Genomic DNA, 18,794 nt, shown 5'->3' with positions numbered 1-18,794 from the left:
TTATTAAACTCTTGTTTTGTGTAGTATGTCACTTGTATAAATGTTTTTTTTTTCTACATAGTGAAAAAGAGAAATTTGCAGCCAGTCAGCGGGAAGTTGAAAGACTGAGACAAACAAATGCAGAACTGCAAGCTGATATGGAAGCATGTCACAGTAAGGAGGGAGAATTACTGGAATTTACAGAAAGACTTACAGCTAAAAGTGTACATTTGCAGTCTGAGCATTGTACATTGGAGAATAAAGTAAGCTGAAATGATATTGATAAGCCCACTTTTCCCATCCTTTTTAATAGTCTTTTATTTGATATATGTGAGATGCATTATGATGCACCCAGCTTCAGCCAGTAATTATTTCATCTAAGATAGTAGCATTTGCAGCATATTTTATTTCTTGATTTTTTTTTATAATTAATTATATAAAACCATAATGAACTTTAAAATGATGTCATAAGAAATATTGGCTATAATCAATTTTTGCAGCCATTTAGCAGAAGAGAAAATTTAAGAAAACCATTACCTGCAAATAGAACATCTAGAAAACAACTTACTTTATGGATGTAATCTAATCAAAAAAGGGAAGAATTAAGGAAATGAAGAGACACAGAAGTAACACAGACAAGACAAAATTTGTAGAATCGCAAAAGTTAGAAAAGAAATCAAATATGATATCAGAAAATATAGTTTAAGAACAATTCACAACATAATAGAAAACAAAAAGTATCTGGAAATGATCAAACAATGATTACATGGAAGGAAAAAACTAATAAAAGATGGTGGGAATAGTATAATCCGATAGAAAAAAAATAATGGAAATCTGCGGTGATTTTAATAATGACATAGACACAAACCTCTACTAAATTTAGATGAGACAGATACAGAACCATCAATCATAATAGAAGAATTATGGAAAGTCCTCATGTCAGCAAAGAATAATAATAGTCCTGGAGAGGATTGTATATTAGCAGAATAAATAAAACGAGGAGGTTTGCAGTCTCCTAAAGTTATAGTTATACTGGACATGTTTAATGATATTTTAACTACAAAAAAAATTCCACTGCAATGGAATAAATCATTGATTATCTTATTACATGAAAGGGTAGCAAAGATGATAACAATAACTATAGGCCAATCAGTTTGCTATCACAATTGTACAGATTTTTTATATCTCTTATATTAAACAGAATCGCAATATTTTTGGATTGATCTAGCTATGTGAACAAGCAGTGCTTCTAAGTGAGACTCTTTACAATAGATAATATCCAGACTATTAACCAAGTAACAGAAAAAAGTAATATCTTCTTGCATATTTAGGGTTTGTATATTTTCAAAATAGCCTTGATTCTTTATATCAGTCAGGAAAAATAAACTGCTTAAAACAAGAGGCAATCCCAGCCAAGTATATCAGATTATTAAAAACTGTATATCAGAACTCATTGAGCAGTATAAAGTTAGAACATCAGAGAAAGGAGTGCAGCATTGCGAGAGAGAGAGGAAGGAGACAAGGAGATCCAATATCACTCAAAATGTTTCATAGAAAAACTATGATATTAACATTGATGGAAAAAATTCTTTTTTTTTTTTAGATATTATGTTAGCAAAAAATGAAGACACTTAAGAAATGCTAGGTGAATGACAGAGAAAGCAGGAAAAAAAATTTAAAAATTAAAACATAACTTAAAAAAAAGAAATGACAAATTTAGATCACTCCTATTGAAATTGTGGATGGCTGTATTTACTTCAGACAATTAGTTTTAAGGAAAAACAATATAAAGAAATGAATAAAAAAATTACACAAGGAAGGAAGTAATGTTTTAACTGCATAAAGATCTGTTAGGAGAATATGTGCATTATTCTGGTGTTTTGGAAGCTAGACCTGGATGATGGCTGAACTTATACAGCTGTGGAATTAAATAGGATAATAACTAGGATTTTGCGAGAATGTGCAAGGGAACTGGCTTTTGACTAGGCTCTTTAATTTAAGTCTTAGTTCTGGTGGAGTTTGAGGGGAGTGTAAAGAGGGCAAAATCACTTGCATAAGGGAGGTTCTAAGACTGCAGTAGCAAATTACCAATCAGTATCTCAGGTAAGTAGGTAAAAGTACTACAAAAATTGATTAAAAAAAAAAAAGAATTCAAGAATGGGTAAATAAAAATATGGTACTGCATGTGGGTCAACGTGGCTTTGTGAAAGGTCGGTCATGCCTTAATAATTTGCTAACTTTTTATAATAGAGTAACAGCTGAGTTGGATAAAGAAAATGGCCACAAGACGATTTTGCTGGATTTTGCAAAAGCATTTGACAGAAAACTATATGAAACTGTGTTATGCAAATTAGAACAAATGGAAATGGATATGACTTGGTTAAGTAGTTAAGAGGGTGGTGGCTGCTGGACAAATGTCAAAAAGTGGTATATGGAGGGGCAGAATCAAGACAAAAACAGATGACTAGTGGTGTGCCACAAGGTTCAGTGCTGGGACTATTGCTGTTTAATTTGTACATAAATGATATAGGAAATAACTTGAAAGGAAATATTCAGTTGTTTGCTGATGAAGCGAAATTAGGTACAATATTGGTTAATCAAGGTGACGTGGAGAGCTTGCAAGACGATTTTAATAGGCTGGCAGTATGGGCAAAAGACAATGGGTGTCAGTTTAATGTCGAGAAATGGAAAGTTATGCATTTTGGGATAAATAGATTATAAGCCGTGTATCACATTGGCACTGAACTCCAGGAAATAGATGAAGCTAGAGATTTAGGAATGGTGGTAGACTGAGAGTTAAGGTTTAGAGGACACCTTTCTAAGGTTGCTAAGGTAGCCCATAAGATTACTTGGGTATTGAAGAACACATTAACAAGTAGAGATAAGGAAGTTGTTATTCTTTTCCTTCATGCTTGCACGGTGATCAGAATACATGAAAATTATGGAAACAGCTATTGTGTTAGAGTAAAAACTTTAGTTTAATATAAACCAAAATAAACACTTGATGTTTAGACCTTCACATTAAGGTCATCTGGTGTATATGAGGGTGGTCTGAAAAGTTCTTGGCCTAACAATGAAAAAACAAATTTATAATTTCAAATTTTTTTTTTTTTCAACATAATCTCCCTTAAGACTGATACATTTATTTCAGCGATGCTCCAGTGCCATTACCCTGTCCCTGTAGTGGTTCTTAGTAAGATCTGCAAAATACCACTCTACAGCTGCAATCACCTCTTGATTTGAAGAAAAATGCTGACCCACGAGGAAGAGTTTTAGTTTTGGAAAAAGATAGAAATCACAGGGAGCCAAATCTGGGGAATAGGATGGATGTTCCAATAATTCATAGTGCAGATCCCTTAATTTTCCCATTGCCAAAACACCTTTGTGTGCAGGTGCATTGTCCCGATGAAAGATAATTTTTTTCTTCTGCAAACCGGGTCTTTTCTCACGAATTTTTTCGTCTAGTCTGGTTAAAAGATTGCAATAATATTCCACAGTTATTGTTTTACCCTTTTCAAGATAATTAATAAACAGTATAGTTATTCCAGTTTTGTGACCACATGTTTATTAAAGAAAACTGTTTTTAAAGCTAAACAAGTACTAAAAACAACACCCAACAAGTTTCGTTAGTCGTCAGACTAACATCTTCAGGGGTAAAGAGAACTAAAAGTTTAAAGCACAAACTACCAGAAATTACGAAAATTAGTTCATTTGTTGGTATTTTGAACATCTAAACAGTTCGTTAAAAAACCGAATAACAGATCTATAGTTAGCTGGGTACAATGCTATTTGTTGTCGCGTTCTGTGGTTCACGCTCACTCTATCCGAGGTCTGAAATTGATAAATTTTTAATAAACGATGACCAAACTTGATTTAAAATCAAACCTTGGTTTTTGTTGCATTGCGTAGGAATTTTAATCATATTTTCTGTCTCTTTGAATTTTCTTGTGAAAGAATTCTTATCTATATAGGACATGTTTGTTCTATCCCAGAGTACATCATGACCAGTAGAGGTTGTGTGAAATGCCAATCCCAATTTATGTTCTCTCTTATTTTCTACGTCCTTTTGATGTTCGCTTATGCTGATTTCTCCTGATCTTCCCGTCTGGCCCACATAGTAGATCCCACTGGAAGTGAATATTATAAACCCCTGGTTTTTTCATTGGGTGATGTGGAGGGTTCAGAGGATGAAGAGATCTTGATATTTTTTCAAGTGGCAGGAAAGTCACTTTTATGTTGTATTTGTAGAGAAGTTTGGCTAATTTATCTGTTACATTCTTGATATAAGGAAGGGTGATTGCATTCTTGAAATCTTGTTTATTTAAGTTTCTTGTAGGTGCTGTATTGAGAATTTTCTTAATTAACTTAGTATTGAAACCATTCAGTTGAATGGTTTCTTCTGTTCTGGGGATGTTGTATGCTTTATCCCTTAAGTTTTTTATTAGGCCTATTTTTTGCTTGGGGTGGTGATGTGAGATAGCATGCAGAAATCTTCCTGTGTTTGTTGATTTTCTAAATATGGAGAATGATAATCTGTTTTTTCTTTCATTTATTTCTATAAGGATGTCTAGGAAAGGAAGTTTTTTATTTTCTTCTAGTTCCAGAGTGAGTTTTATGTGAGGATGTAAGTTATTAAGATAGTCTTGAAATGTAGTCAGCTCTAATGCTGCTCTTGGCCAATGATGAAGACATCGTCCACATAACGGAGCCATATGTTTGTTTTTTTTGTGCCAGTTTTGTAAAGCATTATTTTTCAAAATTTTCCATGTAGAGGTTCGCTAGAGCTGATGAGAGGGGGTGAACCCATTGCTAGTCCTTTTTCTTCCCAGAGTTTGTCTTGGTAAAGGAAGAACGTGTTTTTTATGCAATGTTTGTAGAGCTGTACAGTGTCCGGTGGGAAGAGATTTTCTAGGACTTTACTGTTTCATTTCTTGGAATCTTTGTGAAAAGGCTGAATACATCTAAACTCGCTAATATGTCTGAAGGATCAGTGTATATATCTTTTACTTTTTCTATGAAGTCTGTGCTCTTCTTAATGAACCATTGTGTTTTTCCTATATGTGGTAAAATCAAGTTTGTAAGGTGTTTTGTGAGATTTGAGGTAGGAGAGTCCCTTCCGTCCACTATCGGTCTTAGTGGTATATCTTTTTTATGAATTTTAGGGACTCCATATATTCTAGGCACTAGTGGGTGTTTGGATTATAGATTTCTTTTGAGTTCCTTAGACCAATTTGGTATATTCTTGATAAGTTCATTGATTTTGTTGTGAGTTTGCCAAGTGGGGTCTCTGTCTAATGCTGTGTAGGTATCAGAATCTTCAAGAAGGCTTTTCATTTTGTTGTTATAATCTTCTGAGTTTAAAATCACTATTGCATTGCCTTTGTCTGCTTTTATTATGACTGTGTTTTTGTCTGATTTGAGTTTATTAAACCCTTAACGCACCAATTAAAAATCAGAAAGCGGTCGTTTTTCTGCCAATTTTTTTATTCTTTATTTTCTTTATACACAAAAGAACATTAACAAATCTTGGAAAAAAACACAAAAAAGTCTCTTTTTGTGTTTTTTTCCAAAAAAAGTTAACTAAACTGCATCTACTTCGCTAAACCGAGTTAACTCGGCCAACAAAAAAATCTTGAAAATAATGTTTTAGTCAAAATTTACCACTGTGTGGTAAATTCTAAAACACGGGATGACACAAAGAGGAACATTACAGTCAGTACACATATATCATGTTTCTTTGCAAACCCTTTTATTGTGTTCATTCCTTTTTCTTGAGCAGAGGAAACACTGGCAAGTTGGATTTTCTTTCTTTTCTGTTGGTGGTATGAAAGATGGAAAATGTCGTGCAGATAATCTCAGTGGTGTTGGGATATTTGATGGACATCCACTTCTTGAAATGCTTGTAGTTTTATATTTTTCAATGGAGAGTTCGATTACTTTGAAGTGAAAATCAAGTGAATCCATTGTATGGTTGTAATCAACACAAGTTGGAGTGTTTTTATTCTTCCTTTGTATGTCTCTAATCTACCATTGATGTAGTGTGAATGATAGAGATAAGGGAGATATCCTTCTTGGCCTTCCATTTCATTACACACACTTTCCCTCTCTGAAAACCAATTACTTCTCCAGTTTTCAATTTTTTATTCTTCAATTCGCTGGGTACCTCTTTTTGTGATACACGTAATGTTCCATAAACATCAGTCTTATTTATTATGAATAGATCCGCTAATCCAGGTGAATTATAGAAATTATCCATAGTCAAACAATAACCTTTGATGAAACCTTTCATCAAAGTCAAACAATGACTTTGATGAAAGGTTTCATCAAAGTCATCACTACTTGCGAAGACATTGGAAGATTGCTAAAATCTCTGTCCAGAATGGTATTCTTGCCAGTATAGATTATAAAATTATAGACATATCCACTTTGTGATTCACATAATAAGTATGTTTTTATGCTGAATCTGGCCCTTTTGAGAGGAATGTATTGCACCCATCCCAGACAACCTTTATAAAGCAATAAATTTTCATCAATAGTCACCAATTTCTCTGGCGTAATCAAATTGCCCAATTTTATATTCAAATCTTCATAAATTGGCCAGATTTTGTTGAGTTTTGGGCGAGGGTGATTTGCTGGATCAAATTCATCATTATTTGAAAAATGTAGAAATTGTTTTATGGCCTCGAAGCGTTTCGCACTCATACAATCCGGAAAAAATGGTGTATATAATAATGGATTTTTTGTCCAATAAGGAAGGAATTCTGGTTTTCTTACTATACTTTTCAAAAGTACAACAGCGAAATATACTCTGATTTCATTTGGATTTGTGTCATACCAAGAAGTCTTTTCTTTACCATGGGTATGACTCCTCCTCGCATATCTATTTGTTTCATCCACAACGTGTTGAATCAATCGATCATCAAAAAAAAGCTCGAAGAAATTTAGGCAGTTATAATCGCCAACATCAATATTTTTTATACTAGGAGTGTCTGTGAAAGCAAATGGTGGAGGTGGATGAGAATCTTGTTGTATTGGATACCATTGTTGGGCTAAAGCAAGAGTTTCATCATCAGTACTTTCATCCTCTGAAATAGCATCAACTTCTGAATCACTGCCACTGTGTTCTAAAGTTTCATCTTCTGAACTAAATAACCAGTCTTGATCACTATCCATGATAGGGTAATAAATATAGCGTAAAAATAAATAACAAACAAATGCTATAAAATATAAATGGCCTTGATGTAAACGGCACTCTAGTGAACAAATGCGCAATTGCAAAACAAAGAATTGACATTCACAGGTGATGATGCAGCAGGCAATAGTGGACAAAAAATACGCAAACGAAATAGCTGATACATGCCATTTGCAACTTTTCTCAGCTGAAAGGAAATAGGCACAAGATTGTCTGGCGTGTATGTTCGGTTGTATTTATATGTGAAACCAAAATTCACGGTCACACGTATTAACTCGGGTGCTCGGAAAAAATTCACTTTCTTGGACCTGAGTTAAGTCGGTTGAGTCCGTTAAGGGATTAAGGGCTGCGAATTCTGTTTTTTGGTGGTAATTTGCTATTTAATAGTAATGCTGCACTTTGAATGCAGATCAGATCTGCTATATGTCCTGGTACATTTCTTATTCCTTTTTCAATTTGGGCTATGAAATCCATTTTCGGGACTTGTGGCGTTACAGCAAAATTAAAGCCTTTCATAAGATTTGTTTCATCCCTTGTAAGAACTCTTGAAGAGAGGTTAATTACTACTTTGGAGTGATCTAGATGCTTCCTTTGTTTTTCTTTTTCTTTTAGAAGAGAATTGAATTTTTTGATTAGGTTGCATTTTTTCTTTTCGGACACCATTGCAGCTTTATTGTATGTGATAGTGTCTGTGTTATTCCATAGTTCTGATAGCAGTGATGTGGCCAGTTCGTTATGTATATTACATGTATCTTCGTTATGTATATTACCTGGTTAATCTTGGACAATTCTGCTCTAGTAGCTGCAATTCTTTCTCTCAATATAGCTAATTCTGTTCTTTTGTATATTCTGTTGGCCTTATTGGAGTTGAATGCACTTTTGATTTTTATGAACTTGGAAACAATTTTTAATCCGTTGCAGAGACAATGAAATTGTCTTACCTCTTGCAGTTCTACCTTGACGCACAAATTACTAATTTTTGTACCAGAGGGGGGGAAAAGTTTCTTCTACTACTTCATAAACAACAGATCTAAGATCTCTTTACAGTTTCAAATGTTACCAATTGCTTTTTCCATTGAATTCCTGTGTCCTTAAGACGGAAGATGAAATTTTCTATTTAGCATTTCCTCGAACATTCAATTAGAACGTCGACCTCAATATCTTCTTTTATTTACAGAATACTTGACAGTCTCAACTCCTTCAGTTTAAAGATTCATAGTTCTACGATTCCTTTTTGGAATCGTCTATTAATATTCTCCCGACTGTCACGTAAAACCTAAAAACTTCCTAAGAACAAAATTTCTCTGGTCTACATTCTTAAACTTCTATTAGCTCTGTGTTGTTTTCCTTGATACCGAAAGCTCTCTCTTGTTTTCCTTTTTACTCTGATACCTAGCGCTCTGTCAGCTGTCAATCACCCATCAATCTCCTCGGTGAGCATGCACATTCCGTGTAAATGGCAAGCGAGAAGTTAAGAATAATGGCTGACACTTTGTCTCCATGAGCATGAGAATGTCTTTATAAAACAAAACACTTAATAATTTTAAACTACAAAAATAAAAAGAATTGAAAGTAACATAATTATCAGAATCTAGTAAGTACATCAATTTCAAATGGTTTACATTTTATTTTGACAATAATAATATTGCTGGCCTGATTGGCCGAGTGGTTAGCGTATCCACTCGCCAGCCAAAAGGCTGCGGGTTCAAATCCCGCCGTGGGCATGGATGTTTGTGATTGTCTGTGAAAATACTAGTGGTGGTAGTTGGTGTAGATGATGAAGGTGGAGTGGTGAAGACAGAGAGTTGTAGAGTAGGTGCCCTCCCTCGATGAGTCTTTGGACTCCCTGGAGGTGTTATGTAATAATAATAATAATATCTATAACAGCACATTGCAAGTGCTGATGTTATGAAACCAAAACTAATAATATAATAACATAAACAATTTGTAAAATATTTATAATTTTATATTATGATTATTTTTACAACATGCTAAAACTCTCGTATAGTTTTCCTGCCTCACACCTCAGGAGATGCTAATAATTGATGATGTACTAGACATGAAAGATGCAACAAAAAAATTGTGGAGTTCTTCATTTTCAAGAAACTGTCTATGCTGAAGGAATGAAAATAACAGAATGGTTATTTGTAGTCACCCAAGAAGAGTACCTCTAATAAAAATTTCTAATTTTTATTTGGTTCTTCAAATCAGCCATCTTTAATTTTTTGAAAACTTTTAGGCAATCTTTTTCATAGATTTTTTTTTTTTTTTTTTCGTAGGCAATATTTTTGTATATATGAAACACACAAAACAATCACTTTCTTTTTATGGAAAATTCATCCATGAGAGGTTTAACTATAGCATGCTGGTATCATGGATGAGCATGAATGAAGTTGTTCACATTTCACTTGAAGAGCTGTGGATTGTATTCCTTGGAGAACTCATAAGGTGAGAGACTCTTCCAGAGGGCATGAGCAAAGAGGTGGAGAAATTTGTTCTATGGATTTGGAGTTGAACTGTGAAGGGGGTAGGAGTATTGATTAGCTGATGTATGCATTGGAACATATTAGGCAGAGGAATGTGAGTGAAGTGCCTAGTAAGAGATTGGAGGAGGGTCATTAATCAGTGTAGCTGCTCTTTTCTGTACAGAATCTTATATTTTTAGAGAGCTCCTATGGGCATCACTGCAGATGTGAGAGCAGTATTTAGTGGTTGGACGGATTTGTGATTTGTATAGTTAAAAGCTTTCTGGAGATAAAAACACCTTGAGCAAAACAGGAAACCTAATTTTTTGGATGCAGAGAAGGCAATATTTGTAATATATTTCTGGCATGAGAGAGATTTAATGTTAAAGTAATCCTCATAATGTCAATCTAATCTTGAATAGAGATTTGAGTGTTGTCAAAAATAACCCTTGGAGAAAAGGTTCCTGTAGACACAGCTTAGGGCTTACAGGACAGAGTACAATATGAGTAATAAGAACATCAACACACATAAAGAAAGTGGCTACCATCTTAAAAAAAATAATTTTGTCTGAATATGCAAATAATAAATCAAAAAGCTAGTGCATTAAAATGGCAGCAAAAACTCAGAAATTGGACAGTCTGGAAATAAGCTGTAATTAATTTTAAAACCCTCTGAAATTGCAAAAATTCAGTGCATCAGCTAGCTAGATAAAAATGGCTGACATAATGAAAAGAATGCCAGGAAATATCTGAAAAAAATAAAAATAAACATGCATACACATATAGAGAGAGAGATTTTTTTTTTATTTATTTAATTTTAATTTTTTGCTCCCTCTAATGGACAGCATGATAAAATAACTGGTTTTTTATTGAAATCAAAAATGTTGAAACTTTAACCTTTTGACGATTTCATTTGCAATGACCTATATCAGTGGTGTTCAACCCATCGATCTCTTGTTTATTCCTCCATACTTACAAATTTAATTAAAACTGAAAACATAATATTTTATTTATCATTATTTTGCATTATTTCTTAATTCTCTTTAAGTGTATTGCTATTGTTTATTTATTTTCGTTAAAATTGTCAAATCAGTAATTTTCTTATAAGTCTGGATAAATGAATTAATTTGGATCAGTGGAAGTCAAACAGTGAGCCAAGTGAATACGATTATAAGCAAAGCACATCATATGTGTTTCGTTTATAATCATGTTTAATCATAACCACATCACACACTTCCCACTACCCACTGTTAGAAATTCAGTTGAGTTTCAGTTGCTCTAAATTTATCATTGGATTTACCATTATTTTGTTCGCTAATTGATAAGTTATAAACATTTTTTATTTTAATAAAATATTTAAAAGTAATTTTTTTTTAATTTGAGGATAATCATGAGTGTATCAAAGAAATCGAAGACGTATCATTTTCATGAGGAATGGGAAACGGATTATTTCTTTACAATGGTAAATGTAAAGTGTTGTTGTTTGATTTCTAATTCATCTGTAGCAATTCCAAAAAAAGTAATATTGAGAGACATTTTCGATCGCTACGTGCCTAAAAATTCCGAAATACGTGAATCAAAAATTATAAATTTAAAGACAGGAGTTTCTGGACAACAAAATATGATTTCGAAAGTAATAAATAAACTAATATCAGCTACTATTGCATCTTTGAAAGTGTGTCATTTATTAGCAAAAGCAAAAAAGCCTTTTACTGATGGAGGATTAATAAAAGAATCATTTCTTGCTGCAGCAGAATCTTTATTTTCTGATTTTAAAAATAAAAATGAAATCATTTCGAATATTAAAGATTTACAACTTTCCAGAACAACGGTTATGAGAAGAGTTGAAATTTTAAGTGCTGATCTGAATACTCAGTTAATGTCATGTCAGACATCCACCAGTGTGTTGCGTTTTCATTACAATTTGATGAATCAAACGACTTCACTGATACTGCTCAGTTAATGGTATTCGCATGGTATTTCAAGATTATTCAAGTAAAGAAGAACTTTTGAAACTTTTGAAAATTGTACAATTATTGGGAAGGACTAGGGGAGAAGACATTTTTCGGCATTTGATGAATTTGTTAAACAACACAAACTTCCGCTTTTTAAACTTGTGTCTATTACTACTCATGGTGCTCCTGCAATGATAGGTAATAGATCAGGCTTCATTTCATTATGTAAAAACAATGACAAATATCCAGATATTTTAACCACTGTATTATCCACCAACAAGTACTGTGTAGTAAAAGATTAAACACAAAAGATGTTTTGGATATTACATTTAAAATTGTAAATTCTGTTCGAGGAAAAGCCCTGCAACAGCGGTTATTTAAATTCTGTTGTACAATAATGTTCACTGGCTCAGCAGAAGTAAATTTTTAGAAAGATTTCTTGTATTAATTAATGATATAAAAAATTTTCTTGATGAAAAAGGAGATATTTATCCACAATTGAGTGATAAAAGATGGTTGTTACACACCATTTTTAGTAGATTTCTGTACAAAATTAAGCAATTTAAATTTAGAGTTACAAGGTAGAGAAAAAAATTTAATTGGCATGTTTAGTTCAATAAAATGTAGAAATAAAGCAGCAAAGGACATCTTACATGTGAGGCAGATCAAAGATGCTGAAGGAAGAGTATTTTGGAGGGATGTGGACATAAGAAACAGATGGAAAATATACTTTGAGGGACTTTTGAATGAGGACAATGCAAGGACTCTCAGAGGAGATGGGCAGCCTTCTGAGGGGGATGGTGCAGAACATCAGTAGAGTGGAAGTGACGGAGGCCATGAAGAGGATGAGGAATGGAAAATCGATGGGCCCTGACAGAATTCCAGTGGAGGCATGGAAGGCACTGGGGGAAGAGGGAATTGACCTGCTGTGGGACCTGTTCATGAAAGTTTGCCAACAGGAAAATATACCCGAGGAATGGAGGGAGAGTACTCTTGTCCCCATCTACAAGGGTAAAGGGGATGCACAAGACTGTAAAAATTACAGAGGAATAAAGTTGATGTCCCACACAATGAAGATCCTAGAAAGGGTTCTTGATGGAAGATTGAGGAAGGAGGTGGAGATTGCAAAGGAACAATTTGGATTCATGCCTGGTAGATCAACAACAGATGCTATCTTTGGGTTACGGCAGATGATGGAAAAATATCGAGAGAAACAAAGGGAGCTACATCTGGTATTTATTGATCTGGAGAAAGCATACGATAGAGTGCCAAGGCAAGAATTCTGGAGGTGTCTGAGGGAGAAGAAGGTGCCGGAGAAATATGTCAGGTTGGTGCGGGAAATGTACAGAAATGTGAAGACAAGTGTTCGGACCTGCCTGGGACAGACAGAAAGTTTTCAAGTAACAGTTGGCTTCCATCAAGGGTCAGCATTAAGTCCGTTTCTGTTTAATATTGTGATGGAGGTGGTAACAGAGGAGGTGAGAGAAGATGCGCCTTGGACAATGTTGTATGCAGATGACATCTTGTTGTGTGTAGATTCAAGAGAAGAAGCGGGAACTAAACTGGAAAGATGGAGAAAAGTACTGGAAGAGAGAGGTATGAGACTGAGCAGAAGTAAGACAGAGTATATGTATTGCGCAGTCGGCAGCAGCCAGGAGACAGATCTGGAGCTGGAAGGAAATGTCATCAGGAAGGTGAGAGACTTTAGATACTTAGGTTCAACAGTGGAAGAAGATGGAGGAGCTGAGAAGGAAGTGGGATGCAGGATACAAGCGGGTTGGAGGAACTGGAGGGAGATGGCTGGAGTGGTATGCGATAAGAGGGTGCCGATCAATCTGAAAGGCAAAATTTATAGGACAGTAGTGAGGCCAGCTATGACATATGCTATAGAAACTGTAGCCCCGAGGAAAAATAACATCAGCAGGATGGAAGTAACAGAGATGAGAATGCTTAGGTGGATGTGCGGTGTGACCAGAAAGGATCGTCTGAGAAATGACTATGTCAGGGGAACAGTGAAAGTTACGAACTTAGGAGCAAAAATACAGGAGGCAAGGTTGAGATGGTTTGGTCATGTGATGAGGAGGGAGGATGAATATATGTGGGAAGGAGGGTCATGCAGATGGATGTGCAAGGAAGGCGGAAGCGTGGGCGGCCAAAGAAGAGATGGAGGGAGCTGGTAGAAGAGGACTTGAAGATGAACTTGGATGTGGTGACAGCCCAAGACAGGAAGGTGTGGAGGAGACTCATTACAAACAGTGACCCCACTTAAGTGGGAGAAGCTGCAGAAGAAGAAGAAGAAGAGTTCAATAAAATATTTCCAACAATACTTACTTTTATTAAAGAAAAATATAAACGACTGCAAATTTAGACATCTCCCATATTTATTAAAATTTTTTGAACAAAATCAAGAAATGCTTTGCTGTGATTTAAAAGAATTTATTCGTGAAATAGAATTAGTTAAGAAAGAAAGAAATTCAAGATTTAAAGATTTTAATAAAACTGAAATGATTGTATCTTTTATCAATAATCCATTTCAAGAAAACTTGTTTCTTGAAATGGATTATTTCAAGCCCACTAATTTCAAATAAAATTAGTGGGCTGTTTGATATAAACCAAGCTGAAGTAGAACTTGAGATAATAACATTCAGAATAGTTTACATTTAAAATCAATAAATAATGAAGTCATTTGGAAGTATACACACGGAAAATTTCCAATATTAACTGATATTGCGTGAAAAATTCTGTCTTGTTTCGGATCGGCATACTTGTCAGAATCCGCTTTTTCAAATATGAACGTCATAAAAAATAAATTACACATGATCATTTGGATGATTGACTGCGATTGGCCATTCTTCATATCAACCTGACTATGAAAATATTGCTGAGATCCAAACAATGCCAAATTTCACTTTTTTTTTTTTTTAATCAACCAGCATTTCCTGTAACTTGCGAGTTTGTAATCAATCTGTTGTTTTTTCTAACTGTGGTTTCCCAAAATAGAGAAATAAATATTTTATTCCAATATATTTGTTTTATTTGTTGTATTAAAATAATTAAAAGTGATAAATAAATTTTTTAATATACAAATAAAGTTTTTAGGGCTGGGAGAGTGGGTCTTCCGAAGTGAGGGAGCGTATATTTAACTACATAGTTATGCAGTTAAATATTTTAACTTGAGTTAAAATATAGATGGATATTATTTCTTGTCAGTTATATTTTCCAGCCCTGTTCCAGAGGACAGAGGCCAACAGAATAAAAGAAGGAAGAGGAGAAGCTGGTTTGGTGCATTTGCAGATGCACACTAAATGGATGCTGGGCAGCTGCTGCACTTGTATTAACAGATGCAATAGAAAGTGGAGACATTATGGTTGCCAGTTCATCAGAGAGCAATGACCATAGAAGTATCCCTGTAGAATAGACATGAAACTGAAGCAATGTGTCAGTGTGATAGAGGATGAAGTAAATCTGTAGGTGAGGGATCATCTATAAGCCAAATTGCTCTCCTCTGGATAGTGTTGAGGATTTTTAGGGAAATTCTAAGCATGGATTTGAGATTTCTAAGGTAAGAGTTGGTTAGGTGTAAAATGGCAACTTCAACCAAAGAGCATGCCTAGTTTTTTGGTTGCTGAGGAAGCTATTGATGTGATGTGTTTATGCCAGTTAAAAAAAAAAAAAATGGTGACAAGTCTTCCAACCCTTCTCAAAAAAACTGGACATATTTGATAAATGGTTATTTTATTGTATGTTATTTTTTTTATTTTATAATAGGATTAGCATTTTTCCTAATTTTTCTCTTTTCCTTATTTCCTTTAATTATTTTATTAATTTTTCTTTAATATTCTATTAATTTAAGCCAAGTTTGTAATCTAAAGCAGCATTCATCTGGACCTGTCAACATGTCAAATTAGCATATGTTATGAACTTAAATTTTATTGTTTTAGAAGTTATTTTTCATAAATTAACTTATTAGGTAGAAACTTAAAAAAAAAATGATCTAAACACTTGCAAAGCCTTTTGGTGCAGTATAATATAAATTGTTACAAATATATATGATGTATATATTAATATTACAAACTCTGTAATATTTCTCTATATGTTGTATTACAAGAAAAATTTATCTATATTCTATCCTTCAATGTGGAGAGGACAGTCTTGCCATTTCTCTCACAAAAGAGATCTCAACTCACCTCAGTAATACACAATTCACCAGACAAGGTTAGATCTCTCTCTCTCTCTCTGCTTAGACTAATATTTACCTTCAGTCTCTCCTGGCATAAGCATGTTACATCAATAGCTTCCTCAGCATCCAAAAAACTAGGCATGCTCTTCTGTTCAAGTTGACATTTTACACCTAACCAACTCTTACATTACAAATCTCAAATCCATGCTTAGGATTTCCCTAAAAATCCTCAACACTATCCAGAGGAGAGCAATTTGACTTATAGATGATCCCTCACCTACAGATTTACTTCGTCCTCTATCACACTGACACATTGCTTCAGGTTTCATGTCTATTCTACAGGGATACTTCTATGGTCATTGCTCTCTGATGAACTGGCAACCATAATGTCTCCACTTTCTGTTGCATCTGTTAATACAAGTGCAGCAGCTGCCCAGCGTCCATTTACTGTGCATCTGCAAACACACCAAACCAGCTTCTCCTCTTCCTTCTTTTATTCTGTTGGTCTCTGTCCTCTGGAACAGCCTTCCTCATGAAGTATTCTCAAACTACAACTGTTAAAAATCAAATCTTTCTAACCCTTGAAAGATTTCTTTAATATCTTTTAGTTGTTATTCAGATAAAGTTATGCAGGCAACACAAAGACCCAATCTAATTTTCTTATATGAGAATCAAATACTTCCTGACAGTGTTATGATGCAAAGTCTGATAAATGTTTTAGTAAGATGTTTATGCTCTCATTAATTCTTAAGATTTGGGAAGCTAGAGATATAATCTCAATATAAAGAAATAAGAATGGATAGTATATATGAAATGATTTATTTTATATAGACTTTTTGCCCAGATATTAAGAACATCCTTAGCATAATTAAAAAAAAAAAAAAATAGAATGAAGGCACAAGCAAACATAACTGAAGCTTAAACAATGTGAACATAAAGGTTAAAACATGAACAATGTAGAGCAGCATAGTCTAATCAGTGCTAAAGTCTTAACAGTGTTCAGGAAAGAAAGAGGCTTTAACTTAGATGAACATCTATAAAGGAAACAATTTACTGCAAAAGGATAATAGCCCATTAGATTTATTGAGATTAATAGTGATGTAAGAAGGATTTCACAGTTATCCTTACACAAATCTTCCCAGAAGAAACCTCTCTCATGTGTAAGTCTTTAGTCTCATCACCCTGTATTTTTATTTTTTCTTTCTTTCTTTATTTTATTTTATTTTTTGCGACACAATTTTTTTTTTGTAAACCTATAGTACATTTGTACTGTGGATGGGCTAAGGATTTTTCTGTTTTTATTAAATTTATATATTTAGTTATATTAATTTATTTTTTACATAATCTGGAAACCCTGCATTAGAGACCAAACATGGAACTTTTCAAGCTGCTTTAGTCCTCCACTAAGTGCTGTGGTGATCTCACTCTGGACAATGAAATTCATCTCCCACCTGAAGACAGTCACAAACATCCATGTCCATGGCTAGTTACAAACTTGTTGCCCGCTGCCACTCAGCTAACTGGATGAGCATTTCAAAGAACCCTATGTTAAGAGTTGATAGCATGGTCTTCAAATCCAGATTGTTCTGGCTCATGTATTTAATTAGCAGTCTTCATTCACAAAGCCATAAACAACTATAAGGTTTGTTTTCACAGATGGATGTCAACCATTTTGACCTCTAAGATTCTTAAGTCTTTTGTTATTCAAGTGGTCTGCCCTGTCCACAAGATTGCCTCCTTTTTAGGCTCTTCAAAGGACAGATTTCTTCCCCCTTTGGCCTACCTTCAGTGTTTATCAAATTCCTTGCAGCTATTCTTTATATCATTTGCATCTTCAAAAAAAAGATGCAAATCTTACATATGAACAATTTCATCATGGACTGTTTGTATAAAGGAAGCTGCATCACCTTAATCTCAGTAGATCTGCAGGGCTACACTTGTCCCTCTGATGGAGGTTCTCTGATCATCTAAGTTAGTGCATAGTTTTTAACATCATAGATCATAAGCACATTTTAGACCATGGTGCTTTACACTAAGTCCTTTTTTATCTTCATGTTGACATTGTCTCCCTGTTGACATTGCTTATGATCTATGATGTTAAAAACATAGTTTTTAACATCATAGATCATAAGCACATTTTAGACCATGGTGCTTTACACTAAGTCCTTTTTTATCTTCATGTTGACATTGTCTCATTTTTATATTTGTTTGTGCCTTTATTCCAGTTTTTTTATTCATACTGAGGATTCCCTGGATACCCAGGAAAAAATTCTAGAACTGGAACAGGTCTTTGGAAACGATCAAATAAATAAATTCACTTAAACAAACTGTGCCTTAATTTCTTCATATAATGCCTGTGTTAATTCTTGGAGAAGAGAGCTGAAGAACTCTGGGGGGAGATACATCCTGGGAGGACGTACTATCTTCCTAAAGGCTTGAGTTTCATTTGATTTGCATCCATTTTAATTCATTCATAATAATTTGAAGTATTTTAAGTAACCTTAAAATAAAAATATCTAATATAATACACATAATTATTTGATGTATGCTAATTTAGTGAGTTTTGCGATAGAAAAAAATGACATATAAAAAGTGCATTTTCGTATAAAAGGTGCATTTCATAATTTCATTCTTGTGTAATGATATAATTCATTATCACAACAGTCGATCTGGAGCCACTGTTGTGTATGTGTTCTAGACATAATATTTTTAAATGTAATTTTGCATTAAAATTGTCTGATTATAGTGAAAAATTGGTGGGAGGGAAGTTATTTCAAATTGTTTTGCCACTAAAAACATGAATTGAGGTGGGAAAAGAAAAAGGGGAAAAAATTTCCTCAAGTAGTCTTAAATCAAATTACCATCCATTAGCATATAATTTTGACCATATCGATGTTAAGGTTAGACATCTTGCAAAGAAGATCAGAACATTTTTTTTAATGTGATCCCTCCAGGGAGTCCAGAAACTCATCAAGGGAGGACACATATTCTATAGCTCTGTCTCCACCACTCAATCCATCAGC

At 34.1% G+C, this 18,794-nt stretch overlaps 1 protein-coding gene across 2 annotated transcripts in view; it reads left to right on the top strand.

The window, feature by feature from the left end:
• Golgin104 (coiled-coil domain-containing protein 186) overlaps positions 1-18,794 on the top strand; it is a 502,507-nt gene that overhangs the window by 225,100 nt on the left and 258,613 nt on the right. For both annotated transcript variants that reach the window (XM_090392368.1, XM_090392369.1), the window contains exon 9: positions 62-242. In XM_090392368.1, the coding sequence (XP_090248494.1) occupies positions 62-242 (181 nt within the window). The remainder of the gene's footprint in view (positions 1-61; positions 243-18,794) is intronic.

This window comes from Typopeltis vanoorti, chromosome 5 (assembly GCF_054136105.1).
Source record: "Typopeltis vanoorti isolate ZY-2024b chromosome 5, IOZ_Tvanoo_1.0, whole genome shotgun sequence".
Taxonomy (NCBI): Eukaryota; Metazoa; Arthropoda; class Arachnida; order Uropygi; family Thelyphonidae; genus Typopeltis; species Typopeltis vanoorti.
Note: the sequence above shows the minus strand (reverse complement) of the source record. Positions and strands in the feature narration are given on the sequence as shown.